This window comes from Juglans regia, chromosome 2, assembly GCF_001411555.2.
Source record: "Juglans regia cultivar Chandler chromosome 2, Walnut 2.0, whole genome shotgun sequence".
Classification (NCBI taxonomy): Eukaryota; Viridiplantae; Streptophyta; class Magnoliopsida; order Fagales; family Juglandaceae; genus Juglans; species Juglans regia.
The window spans coordinates 29,613,269-29,632,470 of NC_049902.1; the positions used below are offsets into that span (position 1 = coordinate 29,613,269).

Genomic DNA, 19,202 nt, shown 5'->3' on the forward strand with positions numbered 1-19,202 from the left:
CTTCCCGTGTCTCTGTGGTGGCGCGTGGAGGCCACACGCAGATAGTTGGAAGGTGAGGTGGGGCATATTTAAAAGATCTCGAGGTGGGGAATATACTGATGTGGCGCGTGTAACTGGTGGGATTGTTGGGGCACGGCGGCACGTGAAAGCCACACGCGGAAGCAAGTCACATGTGCTGGTTACGTGCCACGATTCCACATCGTGCCAGTAGATCGTCGGCTATAAGGTTGTGTGGTGGGGCGTGTGTCGATAGGTGATCGACAATAGATCTAACCAAAACTGAATCAATGGAGGGGAGAGGGAAAAAAAAACACTACTATAAAAATATATATACTAAGCAGTTTTAGAAAGGAAACGGAGAGGAGGGTGAGAGACACAGCTCCACTCTCCTCTTCGATGGAAACAATAGGAATGATTGAGTTTTCTTGAGGACGTTCTCTCTAAAAGCCAAAGGAGAGGGAAGATAAGTACCCGTTAAACTTTCAAGTATATGTGTAGAAGGCAGGTAACCTGTTATATGATTGTGGCTATTAGCCACGAGATACCGCCATTTGCAAACAACTACAAATAAAACTCTTGTGACTATTGAGATTGATGAAAATATTAAGTGATGTAACTTCTAATCATTTTGTGGTTGTGTTTTAAAGAAAAATGCATATCGTGACTCTTTTTATTTTTATTTTTATGGTTTTAAGAGATAATATAGTTTATTACATAAAAAAGTTGTTTTTATTCTGAATTTCTCGGTCGTACTAGTTTATACATACATTATATTAAAAGCTATATTATTCGCTCACCAACAACTGATTTTTACTATATATCATATTTTTATCCCAATCTTATCACGTTATGTTGATACGGTATTATCCGTTAGCATTTAGCATAGTTAGGATGAGATAATAATATATAACATTGAAAAAAAAAAAAAAAAGGTATAATAGCCTATAGCGGATGGGCGGAGTTATTAATGTAAGAGCCTGATGGGCTAATTATATACTCATTGGATTTGAAACTTGTTTGGGTCACGCGGGCCCATGGGATCATCTTCTGAATCTATCACTGAATTCATGTAAACACCTATATATTGTGTGCAGTGATTAGGAGTATATTTACTACATCCAAAACAATTATATATACGAGAGGATATATAGCATTTAAGCATTATATGAATTTTCCCGGAATTTATTCGGATTTTCTTTTCCTTTCTTTGAAGAATAACAGTGGGCAAAGAGCCATTCTTTACTTTCGGATTCAGTGAAGAAGACAGATGGTTTTGTTAATTCCCATTCCTAATTATATATGCGAGCTGTGAACTGTTTTTTCTTTTTGGTATTGTGTTTGTTAGGACGGAACATCTAAAATTTCATCTGTTTTTTTCGTATTGTTTGTCTAGAGGACTCCAAATCCAATTGCATCTACAACTTTCATGATTAATCCGCATGCACTCCCAGATGTACTGTGGATATGCGACCGTCCTCTCTCTCTCTCTCTCCGGAATCTCAGATTGAGGTCCCCGACCTTTCCGATTGACATGTGGAGATTGTAGATGCTGGTTGGCCCAGCCAATTCTGCAGTACTACTGGCGCCGCAGACTGCAGCTTCCATGCAAGCAGATGAGGCGTTCACGTGCATGAGCTTAAAGATTTCGTTTCTGCTTTGAGGTATTAATATACGAAGAAAAGGGTAAAAATGTGGCATGATCTCCGGCGCATGCCTTGATCTCCTTTAACCATACGTAAAATTTGGTAGATAATAGGTCAAAAAGGATGAATATGATAAAGGCTGCAGGCCCGCTTACTTCTTGTGATCAGAATAATACTGTCTTTTATTGCAGTGATGCTCGAACCCTGAGGAAACTTCAGTAAACACTTTTTGAACAAATCAGACATGATCCATTCTTAGGGCAAGAGGATCGGCGAGTGGTTTCCATTAATTGGTCAGATCGATTTTTTTAAAAAAAAAAAAAAAAAAAACTTCTTTGTCATTATGTTTGACCGGATCTGGTCAAAATTTTTTTATTTAATGGTTAAGAAAGTATAAGTGTATTAATATATTTTTTTATTTTTAAAAATATTTAAATATATTAAAAAAATAAAAAAAAATACCCTGCTGCACGGCCAGCAGTAAATGCTGGCAGCATAGTAACTTTACCCTACTGCAATTCAACTTTACTTTCAAATTTGAGATGTGGGCCACTTCTTGACTGTTCATTTTTGCAAGTGAAAAAAGTCGTAAATCGTAATCGTTACTATTCGTAAAGAGAAAATATATTTATAAATGTGAATGATGTAACAGTTCGTAATTGTTTTAAAAAAATAAAATAAAATAAAATATAAAATTTATGTTAAAAAATTAATTTTTTAATAATAACTTTGATTTATTTTAAAAATAATTACGTGATATTTATATACTTTTTAATTATATCTAAAATTACTTATTTATAAATAATTTATTATGACTTTTATTATCATTCACAGATTATTTAAAATTAACTCAACATCCGAACTTAGCCAGCTTATTACTTCTGATCAACCATAAATTGCCTGCACATGATACCTGAAACCCATTGCAAATTTGCATATCCAGCAAAAGCCACACTCTTAAAAAAATATGCAAGGAATCGCAATGGAAGGTACAAAAACTGAGTCATACTTCGTTTTCATGAACTACGACCCAGAATACGAGCGCCTTCGAGCTGATCGGTCTGTTCTCTACATACATTATGTTATACATGATGATTCTGTTTTTGGTTTTGGAAAATTATGTTGTATCCTTTTTCTTATTATTCGAATCCTTCTAACGTTTTTTGTCTCAGTACTTGATCTCTTAGTTTCTTCCATTTGCCTTTATATTTCCTTTTCAATAGAACAAAAAGAAGGGAACAGGAGCTTAATTTATATCTAAGCAGGAAGCATGATGAGCTGTTGGCAAGAACCCTTGAGGCCGACAGCTACAGGAAGACGTTATCTTTGGTCATTGTTGATGGGTTTCAAGTAGAAATTACTGAGGATCAGGTGCTTCTATCACACTTTAAAGCTTACTGATCAGCAATATATAGGATTTCTCAGTTCTTGGTACATAAAAGTACTGATCAGAAACCGATGCTTTTCTCTAGTTTTGATGCTTCTGGCTACTTGGTGTGTACTTTTGAAACAGGCCAATGTGCTTAGATCTGCAAAGGGAGTGAGAATTGTGGAGAAAAATCAAGAGCTTGCTTAGTAGTGTACCCGAGGAGACGTTTGTATATATCACTACAAGAAAACTGTTTATTTATGACTAGTTATTTCTTGCGAAAATGATTATTTCTTACTAAAATGAATTTATTTTCATCGCAAATAGTCATTCTCGTCGCAAATAATCTGTCAGAAGTATCTGTTTTTCTTGTAGTATATGTAGTTTGGAAAAATGTATGATCAACTATATATGATTTTTCTCTCAAATGAGTTTTACTGAAATTAAGCAGGCCGAGAGAAACATGCATTTGATAATATATCGTATGAATGCTTATATTTATAATCCTATATATATATATACCCATCTATCTTAAATCATGTGCTTTCGTTTCGTTGCGTGATTAACATTTTTCTTAGTCCATTCTCAAAAGATTATGTTATATATTGTTAGAACCCATAAAAATGAGCACCGCGGACGGAAAACATATCTCAAGCTCAATCTCAACAGTTGTTCGACAAATCTTCTCATCAATCAGCTTGATTTGAGAGATCAGATGCTCAGTACGTATATTCTTTTCATGTATCTTATTTCTCTGAGTCTACTTTTTCTATCTATTTCAATGGTACTCATGCCGGCTCTTTCACGGATGGCAATGGGCATAGATAAGTAGAGGTATCCATGAGCTGATGATTGACGGGCATCCTCTTTGTTGATAATCTTTTAATTTTCACAAATGGATCCAATAAAAGCTTCCAAACTCTTATTGCTTTCATTTCTTAATATGAGAATATCTTTGAGACAAAAGATTAATCACCTTAAAAATATATTCTTACTGCATAAAAATGCTTTAAACACTAAGAAGAATATCATTAAAGTTGCCACGAGTTTAAGAGAAATTCTATTTACAGTCTCCACTTGAAGATCGTATGTGCATACATTTTATTAAATGAAAAAAATATTATTTTAAGAGGGATATTTTTTGTAACTTTAAAAAAATTTAAAGATAAAATTACCTAAACTTGCATTGCAATTTCTAAATAGGGACTGTATCTAGCATTGTTCCGGATTTAATGAGCGTAAATTTTCTATTGTTTATCTTGATGCTCCTCTCTCTTATAAAAAATTCTCCATATTTGCTTTCGACTTTATCTTGAACAAAATCAAGACAAAATCAAGAAGAAACGGCTGGGTGGAAAGGACGTTTATTATCTATGGGAGGCAACTTGCTTTGATCAAATATGTCCTTACCTCCATCCCTATTCATATACTCAATCCACCCAAAAAATTCATTCACTCTATTCATAAAAAAAACAATAAAAAAATGAATCTCTTTACGGTAGATTACCCATCCTATCCTTGAAAGGGGCTTGGATATTAGAAACTCACGTGATGTCCTCAAAATCCTTGATTATAAGCTTGTTTGGCAAATATGTGGCACTCGTACATTTTACGATTGCGGTCATCAATTTTCTAATTATAAACGTGTCTCAACTGTACAGCTAACCTCTTACAATACAACAATACGTGCATATATAACTTTTCCCAAAAATTAAAGCAATGAACGGTGAACACAGCCCTTGTCCCGCAATTACCAATTAACCAGCATCACATGAGAATCAAATGATCCACAAAAAGAAGAAATTAAATGCAGCCAAGAATATTCTACCATCAGAATTTCTTATAACGGCTCCGGCCATGACTCCCCATTAAATCCTGGATTTCCAAAACTACTCCATATATCTACATTGAGCTTGACCCAATTCCTGGTTTTGGTCTTTGTTCACTCAACATTTGTGTCTTACAAACATATATAATATGCTATATTTTGCTGGTCTACATGTTTGGATCCCTTTAAAGGTGAGAGTCTCGCCGCTTGAGTTATAATGATTAACATCAACGAATTTGATATTAACAATGTTTTATCTTTAAAATAAAACTAGAAATTATTTCTCCCTAAGAGATCATATCTTCAAACCTGAGCCAGAGAGCGAGGTAGCACTAGCGCAGATGAACCAAGCTCATTTAACAGAAGCATAACAAGCACTAAAGCTTAGCCAAATTCAGAAACCTTTGACTAGAGCATGCACCCAATCTGTGCATACTTATATCCGCTTAACGTCGTTGCCAATGATCACGTAAAGTTATCGTGGCACTTTTTGTCCACTCTCCTCCCAAAGGCAGCTAAATTGCCGTCTCCGGCAATGCTCCAGAAGCCTTTGAGAGAAGAGTGAGCAACAAAAATGCCTCGGGTTTTAAAACAAACATCCCAAAACTTCTTGCAATTAGCAAGGCACAGACTTTTCGGTCCCCCTCGAAGGGCTCCTAGCCTGAACCTATGCATGCAGTTGCCAGCTTCAAAGCAAAACTTCAGCTTTTGGCTCAGGCTAGAAGCCCTTGAGAGAGATTGAATAACCAATGCCTTGAAAGACTCACCCCCTGTAATTAATTCCTACTGCCAATCTCTGCTAGCTTCTTCCAGCTTGAAGAGGAATGGAGTATACAAAGCCCTATTTATAGGGCATAAAAACGACTATGCCACCAAAATGCTGACATGTCACACCTAGCTAGCCTAGCTACTTGGTGGGGTCTCCATATCTTGCACTTGAAAATCAGTGGCAAAACCATATCCTCTCTTGCCTTCTAAGAGGTTTTAGCATATATCATAATCATAGCTGGGATCAGAAGGGTAAAACCATGATCAGCTTGCCACATAGCGAATCTCGATTGGATAAGAAATTCATCAAAATGAGGATGAAAATATGCTCCAGTACTTGCATTTAGAGCCAACTGATCTTGAACACGTCTAAAGTTCGTGATATTTAGCTTGGGACAGCCGTGGACTACCCTCTAAGCAAAAGGTGGAGGGGGTGGGGGTTGGCCCTTAAGACCTCGACAAGACAATAACCTTTAACTCCTAAACAAAGAATAAAGCAGCTTAGGCTGCTGTAGGCATCTCAACCTTATCCTTCATCAGACGAAGTTACAGCTAGCTAGGGCAAACATTTATGTATATATGATTCCCCGCTGACATTCCTCTGTTCCTACTTTTTATCCTTTTGCTTTCAATCTCTACAGCCACTGCATGGCATATTTATCTTCGGACTTGATATTATACGCTTAAACAGTCATTGTTCTACTCGATATTTCCTCTCTCAATTATAAAATGTATATCCTTTGCTAGATGCTTCTGACATGGGGCTGGACATGTTTAACACGGGTGTAAACTTGGTATGAATTGGACACTTAATTATAAGATTGTAAGATTAATTTGTGTTAAATTGATTGACTCAATTAGACACTAATTAGTTAGACACGATTAATAAACAAGCTGTCCATCCTAAATTGACCCGTACGTATATATTAATAATATATTTTACTAATTTAACCTTAAAACTCTAAAACCCTTGTATTGCTATATGTTTGTTTATTTAGACAAATTTTATTGGGTTTTAATATTATTTAATTAGATATGAATTGAGAAGTTAAGTGACATTTAATATTAACTATATATATACTACAAGAAAAATGAGTATTTGTGACCATTTTTTACAACGAAAAAGACTATTTGCGATGAAAACAGACTCATTTTAATTATAAATAACTGATTGCAAATAAACATTTTTCTTATATATAATTATAGATATTGACTTGAAATTATTCTAACTAGCTGCGAATGTTGATAATTGATATGATTTATATTTATAATAAATAAATTTTTGATATGATTTATGTTTACAATAAGTAAAGTTGTGTTATTCATCAGGCCAAATAAATTATTTGAATTAATTTAATTAATCGGTTATATTAAACAAATTGTAAGAGTAGTAATATGTGACACGACCCTTAGATCCTATACGAACATGACACGAAATTAGTAGGTTTAAGTTTGATGTTAATGAATTTGGGTCAAAATGGGTTGACCCATTAATACGCGATTTATAAACAGATCAATAATGAGTTAACCCGTTAAACACAAAACCAACCCGTTTGACCCGTTTAGATTTTTACTCCCAATCACAATTTTATTATTGTTGAATTGTAATATTAATATTTCTCAATATACTTACATCTTTATTGTTGAGATTGTAATTCATAACCTATACTCATATTTATTAATATCGAGATTGTAATATTGATTTTATTATAAGTTAAAATATGAAAAATATTGATATTTTTTGTTAGTAGATAGCCTAATTATTTTTTTAAGATATTGTGGCTACTAATAAATGTAAATTTTAACTTTTGTGTGAAATTATATTAATAATTTCAAATGGGTTATGCGGATTAGTTCAACCCATTTATATGAAACAGGTTGAAATGAGTAATGTTGTACGTGTTGATCCATCTCTAATTAGTTACTAAGCGGGTCAAAATGGTTAATATGGCATGAGTCGTTAGTTTCGACATGAGCTGTAATTGATACCATGTAAAATATATCAAAGCTGGAGAAATGTTTTTGGTGCTCAATACCAAATCAGAACAATATATTGCATTATATATAGAGTTTTCTGTTACATCAATATTTATCCAAATTTACAATTCAAACTATTTTATAATTTAAACTATTAATGTGCTTATCTATTTAACATTTGAATTTGAATGGTGTTGTATATCCTTTTGTTATGGATGATCGTTATCCTTCTATTGTGGATAAGCCTTGAGATATAAAGTTTAGGGTTCGCATGCTGAGTCCAGAGAGGTAAGTCTAACAGATTTGACACGTTTAGCTTAATAAGTCAGGTTTCTGGTTAAGCCCTATAGTCAAATGTCCATGACTTGATACGATACGAACACAATCCGCAAACACGAATTACCTCTAACAAATTGTAACGAGTTAAAATAGATCGTGACATAATTGTTTTTTTTACACCTTAACATAATCGGCTTCTTCGACAAGTTACGTGCATGGATGATATGGATCGACTTGTTTATCTAAAAGATGATTCACAAATCTAACTTATATATATATATTTATATGAAAAATGTTACTTAGCCCTCTTAATGTTACCGCTTAAAGTTACCATTCGAGTATTATAAATTTTTTTACTTAATAATTAAGGAAGTGACTATTAATGAATATGTGATTTTTTAAAAATAATTAAGGATGTTAAAAAAATACTTAAAAAATAATATAGAAAAAGAAATTACAAATTTATACTAGTGGTACACCTAACAGTAAACGCTGGACGGCCTACTAGCACCATCCTATATATACATATGTACACACATGATACCAATAACTTAAAGAGAAATGATAGTTGTAGTCGTGAGTGCGCAAACACCGTGCAATCACTTTAAAAAAAGTGAATAAATACGAGACCCCATGAAAATAAATTAATTTTTTTAATAGTAGACCCCACTCTTTTTCAAAGTAACTGCACATTACTTGTATACTCCATAACTATATGTAACTTTACTCTAACTTAAATAGGATACAAATTTGACTTATCAGTAGGAGCGTACAATAAAATCGCATTATTGACCTGACCCAAAATAACAGACCCAATCTTTCACTTTGACTAACCTATAATGGCTCTTAAACTGAATTATTTTATTTGGAAAATGGAAAATGATTTACACACTATTTTTTACAACACTTTTCACAATTATGTTTTAAATGAGGGGTATTTTTGTATAATATATTATAAAAGTAATATCATTTTATAAAAATACTCTCATTTTATAACATTGTTATGCAATGTGTTATACAATGTGTTGTGTGTATATCATTACTCATTTTATTTTATTGGGCCTAGCTCGTTTTCTCTTGAAACATTTATTAGAAATTAACAATAACAATATTGCATCATGGTCCCGGTCGATAAAATCTCCACTGTTGACTTTAATTTAACAATTCATATGAGGTTTATTTTTCAACGAGACAAAAATACATATATATATATATATATATATATATATATATATACTAGTTGATGGTGCAACTTGCAAGACACGTTTTTTCAGTTGTGTGAAAAAATCTTGAAAATAACATTTATATACAATAAATAAAATGTGGTTGAAAATAGGATAATGTAGAGTAGCATAAAAATTTGGTGTAAGAGGATTTTTTTCCCCTCTATCTAAGCGGGCCTAAGAAAGGCAACTAAGGCCCTATTTGGATTTGGAAAGTGTCTTATCTCATCTCATCATTATAATTTTATTAAATTCTCATATAAAATATAATAAATAATTCAACTTTTTCAAATCTCAATTCAATTTTTTCAATTTTCAAAACAATAATAATATTAAAAAATAATATTTTAACAATATTTTTTTCAACTTTAATTTTTCATCTAAAACCATTTCATCTCATTTCTGAATCCAAACCAACCATAAGGGAACAAACCAATGGTCTAGCCCAAAATAAGTAGAATCTTCGACCTGGCCCATGGGTAGGCTCCTCTGGATGCTATTTGCATGAGGGAACGTGCTGCAGGAGATGAGACTCACCGACCTGAAGATCATCTGAATAGTGTCCAGCTCTTGAGTGATTGTCCTTGTAATGGGTAGAAAATACGAGGGACCCTCGATCCTTTGACAGGGGAGTTATCAACGAACCACCAAGGACGCTAGCGGGGTGAGCCAAATTGGGGAACCACGCCGCATTAATGACACCACTATTCGAGCTACATACCACATTAATGACGTCGTTGTAGAGTCGCGCTGCATTAAAAGACTCTGACAAAAAGAACTGTACGAAGGACACAGACTCCATAGGGGTAAACACAATTTGTCCCCCTGACTCTTGGTATAAATAGCAAGTCTCAGGTACGAGAAACTCTCTCTGGTCCCTATATTCTTTCACTTATTTACAAACTTCCAAGATAATTTATTGACTTTGGCATCAGAGACTTTCTGGCCCCAAGACCGCCCTCTCCCAGTTGTCTTCTTCTCTATTTTTGCAGGCTCAAGTTCTGAAAACCTGAGTTGCTGGAACCTAATCCAATAGTGTGCGAAACACGACGTTAACACTTAGTATAAAACTCTAAAATTGATTCAATTATATAGCAATGAGTTAATGAATAAGGTGGGTGAAGACTAGCATTCAAAAATATGTTTTTACTTTCTTGGCCAAAGTCTTTAATTCAAAAGAATGAAAATGTGACACTCAGATGCAAAAAACTAATTATGTCTACCTATGGAACGTACAGGAGGAAATAATAATCTTATCTTCTAGAATAAAAACTAAATACTATCATTTGAAATCCTAGAATGCTATGCACTGAAAATAATTCATTCTAACAAGTCCAAAAAAATATGCCAAAATTAATAGTCATTACATTTAATAGCCAAAGATTCATAAAAAGTATCACATCTTGTCTAGCATCATTTTTGAAATAATCCAAAATTAGAAACATCTAATAGGGGTGGGCAGCGAGGCTCCACACCCCACTGCCCCGCCCCCGTCCACCCTTTCCCTGCATGGACTGGGTGGGGCTCTGTGCAGCAAATGCGGGGGGCGGAGGACAAAGGGGGCCCAGCCTCACTCCAAGTTTCTCCCACCTTGCATATATTATATATAATATATAATAAATAATTATATATGTATTTATATATAAAAAGCCCCACACATAAAACGACATCATATCGTCATTTCATGCCTGTGAGTTTTTATAAAACAACCTATGACAAAACGGCATCGTTTGGTATGGATGATGTGGTGATTAGACAACTTCGATATATCAGGGATAAGCCTTTTAATAGTTAAGCATTGTTTAAAGTTAATCAGTTTATAATACTCATCCAATATTCTTCGTGCCTATATATAGGGATAATAAGTAATATTCGAATGATTTGATTGAGCATTTTTAAATTATTACCCCTCATGTATTATTGACTTAAGTATTAGAGATGTCACAGGCACACCGTGCCGTCTACTTAATGATTTACAAGTTAATGATTATGACCGATGGTGGGACACGTCCTTAACACATCACGCCAACACATTGTGCAAGGACTAAAAGTGTAAAACCAAATGCAACATAAACCAATTTCATTCTCAATGAAACAACAAATAAAAGCAAAGCCCAGCAATGAGAACAGAAGTTGTACTCTATTAGGAACAAGTAAAAAGTAAAAGAAGCAAATTCAAAATAAAAAAGCAGGGGAAAACGTATGGATGCTATCAAACAAGGGTAGAAACGTAAAAAATAAAAATAGAACAAGGAAAAAAATGTACAAAAGCAGCAAACAGCAGGACAAATAAGGAAAGCGAAAATCAACCAAGCAAGGACAAAAGTGTACGCATGAAATCAAATAAGGGCAGGAACGTAAAAATGCAAGACACAACCGGATAGAAACGGGAAGACAAATCAACAAATAAGGACACAAAAGTAAATAAAAGAAACATTCATGGACAGAAACAGAAAGCAAAAATCTCCTAAAATCTACTATTCATAAGCGGATAGACGCATATATAATAGTATTAGATAGATATATATAGGCAATAAAATAATAATGATAAAAAAAAAATAGACCGAGTTTATAATCTTAGATCTATGGGCCAAAGGGTGGGATTCGACTCTCTACAGTAGGGCTGCAACCTGACCAATCCGAACTGAGTTTAGGCCCGACCCGCCAACAAGAAACAGCAACCCGGCACCGAACATTTTGGGTCGGGTCAACCCGAATTTTCCCATGAGATGCTCAAGGACCTGGTCAACGCTGCACTTGTGGATGTAGAAGGCCAAGATGGCCATCACTGACCGACTGAGGGAGACGAAGAGAAAGAAAAGAAAGAAAGAAACTTTGATCTCCACGCCATCGTTGTAAAGCAAGAAACAGATCAGTGATCCACCCTGCAAATGGCAACTTAGGGCTTCCGAGTTTTCCTTCCTCTATCTGCTTCTCCGAGTTCCACACTACACTTAATTCCTTAGGTAAGCTTAACTACTTAAATATACCAACAAAGCAAAAAGGAACAAAAAAAAAAAAGTTTAAGCTTTTCTTCTCCCAATAATCTCTCGTAAAAAGCTTACATTTTTGCTTCCTCTCTCTCTGATCTTTCTCTCACTATATGTTCTATGCGCAGAAACGTTGTAGCCCGCAGGGAGAAGAGGCCATCTGCACATAGCAAAATGCTGGAATACGAATGGGGCAACACTGGCACAATCATGCTATCGGGCGAGGAAGAAACCAACTAGGATTCTGACCAAACTCGCCAAATCTTCGACCACTGCGCTCAACCCTTCCATAACAACAGCTTTAACCCTCAGCCCACAACCACTACTTTCAACCAGCAACAAACCCATACCAATACTCAAGGTCTATTCGGGTGGGAGGTGACGATTTCTAGGCTTGTGGACTTCGTCTCCAAACTGGGGCTTGGCAAGGCGAGGTGAGATTTCAGAGAATGGGGATGGGAGGCAATGGTGATGACGAAGAGAATGTGGAGGGCAAGGCGGCTAGGGTTTGAACGTTGATCTGCAAGTAAAGAGTTTATAAACGTGTTACTTGTTAGTCGGGTTAATTGGGTTGAAACCGAGTTTTAGCGGGTTCGACCCGAAATGTAATCCAAATCCATTTTAACAGACGGGTCTATTCGGGTTCTTCGGGTGGGACGGGTCTTCGGGCCATTTGCAAAGGCCTACTCTACAGTATACTCTACATCCGAAGTCCCAACATTTGGCGCGAAAATTGTGTGCGGTTGATTAGGGCTTCCTTGGGATTTAAAGTGGGGACTTGATTCAATTTCGTGCTGGATAGTAGAAATGCTTTCTCACGAGGACAAGGACTATGCAGATGAGAAGTCATCGTCATTACCATTGGCGCTGGAGGAGACATCCCCTGTGGTGGTTTTTGCTCATGGTGCCGGTGCTCCTTCCTCTTCCGAATGGATGATCAGGTCGCACTTAAATTCTCTGGTTTTGTTGTTGTATTTCGTGTTCCAATTTTATTCAAAATGAAAACATTCCCAGTAATTGATGTTCTGGTTTATTGGACAATGTAAAAAAATTTCTTATAGTTTGTATTTTATAAAGCGCTTATATTTGGAACAAAGAAAGGTGGAAAGAAGAACAATAAATTATGGAATTTTGCGGCTAGTAGTTTATAGTTGATATGAATGAGTTAGAATCTCGGGAATTTGAAGCTACTTTATTGTTATGCAGATGGAAGAAAATGCTGGGCAAGGCCTTGAATGCTGCTGAAGTAGTTACCTTTGACTATCCTTGTGAGTTTCTTGGTCAATTAGTGTTAACTTTTGCTTTCTCTTTTTCTCTTCTCTCTCTATTACAAAAACATATGCCTTTTTCTTTGTATGAGATTATTTCTTGTATTTTAACATGTTCAGCCTTCAGGTTACTAGTAGCTCGGCTGATTTTTAAGTAATGCATGAAGTCAGTTGTCTTCTGAAGTGAGTGTATTCTTCAATATAGTGGTTTGACTCTTGGCAGACATATCTGGTGGTGGTAAACGGAAGGCTCCTCCCAAGGCAGAAAGGTTGGTCGAGTTTCACTCGGATATTGTTAAAAAGACTGTTGCTAAGTACCCTGGGCATCCGCTGATTTTGGCAGGGAAATCCATGGGCTCAAGGTAGTGACGAAATAACTCAAATTGATTGAAAGTTATCAAATGCTTAGTACCCTGGGATCTTGCTTGTCTTTAAAGGGAAAATCGTTTGCAAACAATTTCCATCTATCTCATATGGTAAATAGTGCTTCCATGCAATGCAATTTTGATATTTAGGAGCATATACAGACAAAGTCAAGTAGTGATATATACCATTGTCTCTGCAGCATAACTCACCATTGATTACTCTTCATTAATATTAAATTGTATTTGTCTCTAGAGTCAGCTGCATGGTAGCTAGCAATGAAGATATTTGTGCTTCAGCTATAGTTTGTTTGGGGTACCCACTGAAGGTTTGTGATCCTCTATAAGTTAACTCTGCACAATCCTTTACTCGTTACTCACATGCATTATTAAATTATTAATGGTCTTGTAAATCAAATTGTACATCTGGAATATGAAACTAGCCTAGAGGAAGTTAGAATCAGTTGATACTTGTTCTTTGGAATTTCATTGTCTGTTTTATACCTGATATCTTGGCATTCCACTATACCTCTCTTAGCACTCAGCATACTCTAGAGCGAGTAAATATTCCATTTTCTTTGCATAGTTCCCCCTTGCAATTTACTGAACAGTGTAACTCCCAGGAAGATCCCTGAATTTTAACAAATCTTCATTACATGATCAATAGACTTGTCCAAGCCTTGGAGCCCTGTCATTCCATGACATAATGCTATTTCCCTTTTAGTGACAGTGTTAATGGCTTGCCCCTTTGAGCTCGTTTACCTAGGCATGCCTCCTTATTGGTAGGATCAGCTGATCAGGCATGTATTGGGTTGAAATTAACCCTTTTTCTTCCATGGAGTGTTATTTCACATCTGTGGTATTGACGGTAGGGGAACAAAATGTCCACACTAATTAGAGCACTTGATTTAATATATTTGCCTTATAAAACAGGGGATTAATGGAGCAGTGCGAGATGAGACACTATTGCGAGTTACAGTTCCAACAATGTTCGTGCAGGTAATGTTTACTCATAAAAAAATGTTTGTACAGGTAATGTCTTCTACAAGAACTATGTTTTTTAATTTTATAATGGAGTTGCACCAGTTACCCATCTATTAATGATGCGATTGACTGTGATTCTAGATTCCAAAAACTCAAATTGTATAACTGTGTTCCCTAATGAAAAAATTTCCATTTTTCTTCCACTTTCAATCCTAACATGTTTTAAAACCCAAAATACTTTTTCTGTCACTCGAAAAAAATTTCATCTAATCATTAGTTGACAGCCTTCCTCCCACACTTTCACAAAAAAAAAAAAAAACAACATTTCTTCTTTCAGCGGGCCCCACAACTTTCACAAAAAGGAAAAGAAAAGAACATTTCAAAATTTTCTTTCCAAACATCCTTTCAATGGACTCCATTTTTAAAAATACACCTCAAAGTTTTTTTTCTCAAAAACTTTCGTACAATCATGCTATTATACTTTTGAATAACCCGTCCAGCTTTGTGATGATTTGAGTGCTCTAATATATTGTTGCCTGTAAGAGATTGTCACTTCTCACTCATTATGGTATTACCTAATTCTCATTGCATTAGATTCATTTTAGTAATCCAATTTGCTTCTTTGTATGTTATTCTTATACTTGTGCTTTTTTGTAATGCTCCAATCTTGCTTCATGAAGGGTAGCAAAGACACGTTGTGTCCACTGGAAAAGCTGGAAGCTGTTTGCAAGAAGATGAAATCTTTAATTGGTTTGCATGTGATTGATGGTGGTGACCATTCCCTCAAGATTGCAAAGAAGCACCTTCAAACCAAGGTGTCAACCCAAGATGAAGCTGAAGATCTTGCTGTTCAGGCCATTGCAGCGTTTATGTCTAGGTCTATTGCAGCGAAGTAAGACTTCAGTTGCAAAAGATCTTTTTCATTTGAAAGCAATGCAACTAGTGCATACCTGTGTTATTTTGTCTATGTTTCGTGTTGTCAGTGTTTTTTCTTCATGTCTCGTAATACTGACTGTTTATATTTCGTGTAAGTATTGCTCTGTTTTAATCTGCTTTTTCATTCTAGAGCATGGTTTCTTTGTCACCTAAAATGTTAAAATTCTTGCAAAAATATGTGCCAACCGTGCGAGTGCTTTGCTTTCTTTTTTGATCCCAAAATTTACATGCCTTCTACACCATCATGTGTAGAATTTTTTTTCGAGGTCTTATATGATTATCATAGTATTGATTTTGTGATGGATGATCTCTGGTTTTGGCTGCCCAATTCATCCAAAATTCCTGCCTGGTATGGTTGCATGTTCAATGGAGTATGTTTGATCTAAGTGGAACCATACGATAATAGATAACATGCTCCATGAAATTTTAGAAGTGGTGAAAAGGGATGGCAAAGTTCTTGTCAGCAAACAGACTTATTATTAAACACGTCAACTACATAGGATGCAGACCAACGATGAAGCGGTATCACTGGGATTCTTATTCTGATGAGTCTTATTTAAGTATTATTTATTATTATCACTGGGCACCTTCATTTGATCCGATCTCAGATAACTGCTCCCCTTGGTTCTGCTTCTGCAAGCAAGCAAACAGAAAACTTAGGATAATAGTAAAGTTTTCTCATGAACCTTTTTTAGTTAGGTTTAACTTTCCAGTCTCATTTTTTGCTTTCTCAAAAACTTTTGTGGTTTTATTGTTTGGATATCGGTACTTTATTTTGGAATTGAATTATCTAGAATTTCTTAATAAATTGATGTAAAAGTGCATGTTCATGCCAGCAAAACCGGGCCAATAAATAATCACCGAGGAATCAAAGTTTATGCCAAGTTTTAAGATGTTGATGATAATAGTCTATAAATATTTTATAGCACTTGCCTTCAGTCGCTGTCGCTGCTGCTGTCACTGCTGGTGCCACTCTTACCATCGTGTCCCTTGGAATTCTTCTTGGGGCTTTCGTCCTTCTTGTGCTCCGACTTCTTGCCTTCAATTTTCTTCTCAATCTTGCCATAATCGGTCCAACCGGATATATACCGATCAGTCTGATCAAGTCCGTTAGCATAAATTATTCGTTGGTGGTCAGAGTGACCGGTTTGGCGATGGTGACTTGGCTTCGGTGCCAAGCCAATCAGCTGGGCGACCTTCTGGCGGAGAGATGGGTGTTGTTGGTGGGTTTTATTTGCGGGCTTGTAGCTCTGCGCTGAGGCCATGGTATTGGTAGCTAGAGGCAAGGTGATGACTCTTCTTGTTTGGGTTATTCTCTTCTGGTTGCTTGGTATCGGAAGGCTGCAAGCAAATCCTTATATAGGCTTTGGATAAAGTGGGGGATTCCTTCCAACTCCTGTAAGTATCCAGCTTTTAGTGTCTTCAATTGCAAAAGATTTGAGTGAAAAGGAATGGAAAAGCTTTTATTTATTTCCCCTCCCTTTTAAATCTGATAAAAATTGAATTATTTTCTCTTTTAAAAGAATTTGTTCTAGGTGTGGCCCACTGAGAAGGCAATATACGGTGACAAAGAAAATGCCCATCTAAATAATAGTATAATACAACCGGGTCTCTTTCTATGAATCCGATCCCCAATCAGTCTAGTAAAAAGAACAAGACGACGAAAATATAATTGACTATGAGGACACAATACATTAGCAGTAGTGGTGTAAATGCGTTGAGTTCCTAGATATGAGTTGTATTGTTTAACGAGTTTTAACGAATGAGTAATCTTTGTTTCTTGATAATATCTTCCTACAGGTACATCCGATTTACTCCAAACGACAGCATCCAATGGGCGCCATCCATGTAGATCCCACATTTTCTTAATGGTAGATCGCACTGCAGAGGAAGAAAAAAAAAAAAAAAAAATTAGCCCCCACTTTCGTCCTCCCTCTCCCTCTCCCTCTCTCTCTCTCTCCCCCATCCGATGTTGAGCAGCTGCAAGCCGCAAGGGAGTACCTTGAATCAATGGCCTGCTTGATGAGTCTCCTCCGTTCTGTACACAGATGGATGGCTTCATATTTTTTAGTTTTAGGGTAAGTTTGGATGTTGAAGTAAGTTGAGTTGAGTTAAGATAATAAAATATTATTAGAATATTATTTTTTAATATTATTATTATTTTGAAATTTGAAAAAGTTAAATTATTTATTATATTTTATGTTGAGATTTGAAAAAATTATAATGATGAGTTGAGATGAGTTGAGAGTAGTTGATGATCCAAACGAAGTCTAAAGTTCGTACAACCCATTTTCACCACAATTTTGAGGTTATATCAAAAAAATATATCTGATTTTTTAGAGTCCAAACATAACCTCCAAAAGAAGAGCAAAAACATACATCAATAAAATCACATGAGCTTATGATTCAACTTTTCAGCGAAAATTTGACAAACTCCATTTTCAAAGCCACCAAAAGCTCACTTCAACAAGATTTAATGCAAAATCAAAGAGTCCTTATTTTCCATGAACCGTGACCATATGGTTTTGATCAGAAGAAAATATAGCAATTTTTTGTGCGAGAGATCCACTTAACGATAAAGTTGGGCTCAAAGAAAAGATAAAGACCCATATGATAAAAATGAGAGAAAATTGTAAGACTTTTTTTCATACACTGCTCAGAGATTGAAACAAAGGACTAATTGTTTTCATAAAAAATAGTGAAACAGAGCACGCAAGAGATGTAGCAGGGGAGAGGATAATAAAATTGAAGCCATCATTAAAAACTCGAACAGGCTAAAATGGATTAATTGAAGAAAATGAGCGTATCCACTTCCCCCATACATGGATGGGAGGGAGTTATGTTTTGATATGCTGTGATGCAGTATAGAAGTTTATTATAAGGGAGTCTGACGTGTCAAAATATCATTAGTTGTCGTTTAACCCACAACGTAGAAATTTCCGTTCCAAAGAGGAACTCTTGTTTATTTGGTATATTTTATTGGAGGTAGCAATCGGGACTTCAGTTCTTAGAGCACTAGTAGTGGGCTCAACAAACTTTAGCCAAAATTTGACTAAGAAATCTACTTTTACAAATTTAGCTAGCCACTTTTTAACTACATCAAATAACAGGCTCAACAAATCTTTCACTATTTTATTAAAATATTGATTTTGAACTTTTTATTTATTTTAATTCTAATTGTAATTTGAATTTTTCTAACGGTTATATTTTTTAATGGCTATATTTTTTCAACGGCTATATTTTACACTTGGCTATGGGTGAGTAAAAAATGCGGTACTACATCTTGGCTATGGAAAAAAAAAATCTTCGATGAATACTGAAATAAAAAAACTGAAATAAAGTTTAGAAACGTTGAAGATTGGGTTGAAGATTAAAGGCAACAGATTATTTTTCCAAAAACAACTTTTTCCTTGCTTACCTGGGTTGAAGATTGGGTTCAAGATTGGGTTGGGTTGAAGACGTCTTGCTACTGCGTCAAGCCTTTTTTTTTTTTTTTGCAATCTTGGGTTTTCTTCAAACTACGTTTTTGGAAGAGAGTTGTCTGAAATTCTTTTCTCTTTTTCTTCTACTGCGTG

General features: G+C 35.4%; 1 protein-coding gene across 1 annotated transcript; it reads left to right on the top strand.

Moving 5' to 3' along the window:
* The first annotated feature begins 12,816 nt into the window (after positions 1-12,816).
* On the top strand, positions 12,817-16,260 carry LOC108987154 (KAT8 regulatory NSL complex subunit 3). The gene is made up of 6 exons (XM_018960023.2): positions 12,817-13,018; positions 13,284-13,345; positions 13,569-13,707; positions 13,964-14,036; positions 14,641-14,706; positions 15,372-16,260. The coding sequence occupies exons 1-6, from the start codon at positions 12,885-12,887 to the stop codon at positions 15,585-15,587; spliced, it is 690 nt and encodes a 229-aa protein (XP_018815568.1). The 5' UTR covers positions 12,817-12,884; the 3' UTR covers positions 15,588-16,260.
* The last annotated feature ends 2,942 nt before the right edge of the window (positions 16,261-19,202 follow it).

Bases quoted from the DNA above. Each gene is read 5' to 3' on its own strand.
- LOC108987154 (XM_018960023.2), top strand. From the start codon at position 12,885: ATGCTTTCTCACGAGGACAAGGACTATGCAGATGAGAAGTCATCGTCA. The intron at 13,346-13,568 runs GTGAGTTTCTTG...GACTCTTGGCAG, and splicing joins AGTTACCTTTGACTATCCTT to ACATATCTGGTGGTGGTAAA. The intron at 14,707-15,371 runs GTAATGTTTACT...TGCTTCATGAAG, and splicing joins TTCCAACAATGTTCGTGCAG to GGTAGCAAAGACACGTTGTG.